Source organism: Macrotis lagotis, chromosome 7 (genome assembly GCF_037893015.1).
Source record: "Macrotis lagotis isolate mMagLag1 chromosome 7, bilby.v1.9.chrom.fasta, whole genome shotgun sequence".
In the NCBI taxonomy this organism is placed as follows: Eukaryota; Metazoa; Chordata; class Mammalia; order Peramelemorphia; family Peramelidae; genus Macrotis; species Macrotis lagotis.
Window position 1 is genome coordinate 103899730 of NC_133664.1, and position 3734 is coordinate 103903463.

General features: G+C 36.5%; 1 protein-coding gene across 1 annotated transcript; it reads right to left on the bottom strand.

The window, feature by feature from the left end:
• Positions 1 to 2393: 2393 nt before the first annotated feature.
• On the bottom strand, positions 2394 to 3516 carry LOC141493766 (olfactory receptor-like protein OLF3). The gene is made up of 2 exons (XM_074195104.1): positions 3474 to 3516; positions 2394 to 3364 (listed from the first exon to the last, which is right to left on the bottom strand). The coding sequence occupies exon 2, from the start codon at positions 3348 to 3350 to the stop codon at positions 2394 to 2396; it is 957 nt and encodes a 318-aa protein (XP_074051205.1). The 5' UTR covers positions 3351 to 3364; positions 3474 to 3516.
• Between the last annotated feature and the right edge of the window lie 218 nt (positions 3517 to 3734).

Genomic DNA, 3734 nt, shown 5'->3' on the forward strand with positions numbered 1-3734 from the left:
CCTAAACAAGTTGGAAGCTTTAAGTGCAAGCTACTCAAAAAATATATTGGTCTTCGTAGAAATCAAGAAGCAGTTTTCTTGCTCATTCTTTAGAGAGCAGAGTCAATATAGTCCATCAAAATGATGTTTGCAGCAATTGACATTTCTTTCATTCCCTCAGTCAAGAGAAAAAATCTCCCAGGCTACTATTTATCTCTATCAGAGAGACCCAGATAATTCTTCCACAGCTAACCATTTGTACCTTTAAGCAAGTGTTATGAGTGACTGCCCTCAAGTGGCTTCTTTTATTCTGCCTAGAACCTAGGAAAAGGGAGGTGTATAGTAAGCAGATAAGCTTCCGGAATTCTTCATATGAAGGTTAAAAGATACAAGAGATCTGGTAGAGTTAAACATCGCATTGTGATGTGAGTATTTTTTCTTATAGTTTCTGTTATTATAACAATTATTGCTGATGCCTCTATGTTCTTTCAAATAAAGTTATTTTTTAACTATTATAATGAAATCTGAGGGACAATAACCAGAGAAAGTGGCCTAAGGATAAGGGTGTGATTTGATGAGTAATTACATAGAAAGAGCTCAGGAATTATAGGAAAAAGGAAAATTACAGAGTATTACTGTGCAAACTCTATCCTTAAGGTTCTGAAACTGTATTCTAGTCCATATTTAATACAGTGGGTTTGGTCTTGTCTTTGAGGAAAGAGCTTTGAAGAACAGAGTTTTGAAGTGAATGTGATTTTCCCACATTCTTCCTCTAAGTCCAACTCACTCCACTGTACTTAATCATTTACTTTGTATCTTCTTTATGCCAAATTTTCAGTAGAATTGGCTTCAATTCCCCCACCAAGTTTTGCCCTACCTCCCATTGGTAATTGGACCAGAAATTGCATTGTTCGGAAATAGTCTATTAAAGTAAATAGTAAGTGAGAAACTCATTGAAAAGGCCCTTTCTTAAAGGTCATGAACTTGACCTTCTGCCCCCTGTTCTTACCCACCCATGATTAAATGATGAACACTAGTGTCCACCTAAAATCAAATTCATTCAATCACAGTATTTAGAGCTGGAAGGAACCACCTAGTCAAGCTCTCCATTTTACAGAAAGGTTAAGTAACTCAAACCTAGCTTTTCTAAATATAGAATCAACACTATTTCTATTACACACATCATATCCTTTAATTTCTTAATGAGTTTTGAAATTGATGCATTTAATGCTTTCTATATTCAGTTTTACTTTTAAAGCAGCCATAATAACTTCCATCTGGTTCAGTTTATTTAAGTCAGAACCTTAGCTAGGGGAGGGACATCTAATTGATTCCTCAATGATTCGACTCTTTAAACATGGATATTTAATACATATTCTGACTGAGGCATGGCTTCAGCTAATTGTATCTTCAGCCCTTCTGTTCATTCTCTTCATGTAGGAATTTACATATCACTAAAGAGATTAAGCTATAGCCCACGGTTATGTATTTTTTAATATCAATATCAATAGTATTCCAATGATTTGTACTCCAATGGTTGCTAATTGAACTTAACACATCTGTTGTTTGGGTGCTGCATAGACACAGTCAGCAGGTCTGCAGTATAAAAAGGCCTTCAGAAAGCAAATTCATCTTTAAATTTAATGTTAAAACCTTCTATCTTTGGCATCTGAACATATTGAATGAGCTTTATTGCCTTATGCTGGACCCAACATGCAGTTTATTATTCTGAGTGTTTCTTTTAAGAATAAAACACATTTTGATTTAAGATGACATTTTACAATATGGGTATGCATAGAATAAGGCAGGAATTCTTAACGGTTTTGTCTCATCAAACTCCTTGGCATTCTGGTGAAATTATGGGCATCTCTAAATTTTTAAATGCATGGAATTATAAAGACGACCAATTATATTAAATTATTTTAGATTTTTTTTTTTGCAAGGCAATGGGGTTAAGTGGCTTGCCCAAGGTCACACAGCTAGGTAATTATTAAGTGTCTGATTTGGGATTTGAACTCAGGTAATCCTGACTCCAGGACCTGTGCTCTATCCACTGCACCACCTAGATGCCCCATATTAAATTATTTTAAAAGACAAATTCATGGACATCAGATTAAGATTCTTCATTTCAGGTAATGAAAAAGTTTATAATCATAACAAATCAAAAATAATAAAATCTTTATTTTTTTCAGGTAATGAAGAACATGGAAAGCAATCAGAAAGCAGGCAAGAAAAATTGAGTTCTTGTAAATGAGCTTAGCTCTATTCTCCAGACTACGTCCCTCCCATTTCTCATCTTAAACCATCTATTAATGTTTTTCTATCCCTTGAAAAGAGGGTTAGTAATGTATATAGTGGTTGTCACCTTTGAGTCTGGGAGGAAGAGTCCAGAGACAGCTGTATCTTTATGTGACTCATGAAGATGTCAGCTTTGACTTTAATTCATAGAACTGACCTAGAAGTTTCTGCCAGGCTCCCTTCGCCTCTTTATTCCTCACACTATAAATCAGAGGATTCAACATAGGTATTAAAAGAGCATAGAATAATGAGATCATCTTCTCCTGAAGGATATTGGGGGTTGAGTGGGGCTGAATGTAAGTGAAAATAGTCATCCCATAGCACAAAGAAACCACTGTTAGGTGGGAGGCACAAGTCTGGAAGGCTTTCTTTCTTCCCTCTGTGGACTGAATCTTCAGGATAGTTGATATGATCTTGATATAGGACAGCAGAACCAGAAAGAATGGAGTCATGAGAAGGATGATACTGGAAGCCATAATTGCAACCTCATTGGAAGATGTGTCCACACAGGCCAACCTAACCAAGGCTAGAATTTCACATGATATGTGATCAATAACATTATTTGTGCACATAGGTAACTGAAAAGTGACCACTGTCTGCAAGAGAGAGTTTAAAGAACCACTGGCCCAAGAGGCAGCCAATAGTTTAGTACATAACCCTGCATGCATGATGGCTGAATAACGCAATGGGTTACAAACTGCCACATAGCGGTCATAAGCCATCACTGCCAACAAAAGAAATTCAATCCCACCCAGACCCAAAGAGAAAAATAGCTGGGCAGCACAACTCACATATGGAATTGATTTTTGTGATTCTAGGAAATGTGCCAACATTTGAGGGACAATACTGGTAGCATAAGAGACATCAATAAGGTTGAGGTTGGTTAGGAAGAAGTACATAGGGGTGTGGAGCCGGGTATCCAGTCGAATCAGAATTATTATGAGAATGTTTCCCAATACAGTCATCAGGTACATAGTCAAGAAAAGGACAAATAGAAAGATCTGAGTTCCTTGGTCACCGGACACCCCCAGAAGAATGAACTCAGTCAACCACGTCTGGTTTTCTGTTCCCATTAAAGAAAAGGAATCTATATAAAGAGGAAGAAATAGAAAAGATCATGAGTTTGAAAACAGATAGCTAATGACTATGATTATATGGCAAAAAAAATTAAGGAATTTGGAATCAGAACACCATACCTGAATTCAAATTCTATGACTCACCACCTGTGTAATCTTGAGGAAATCTTTCAATGATTTTGACCTCAGTTTCATCATCTGTATAGAGAGAGAGAATTAGGGAATCTCTTGAGGCAGCTAGGTGGTACAGAGGATAGGGCACAGGCCTGGAATCAAAAAGACTTATTTTTCTAAATTTAAATCTGGCTTATTAGCTATTTGACCCTGGACAAGTCATTTAACTCTGCCTCCATTCTTAATCTGTAAAATGAGTTAGAAAAG

What these genes read in the sequence shown, in the direction of transcription:
- LOC141493766 (XM_074195104.1), bottom strand. Translation starts at nt 3,350, where the DNA reads ATGGGAACAGAAAACCAGACGTGGTTGACTGAGTTCATTCTTCTGGGG.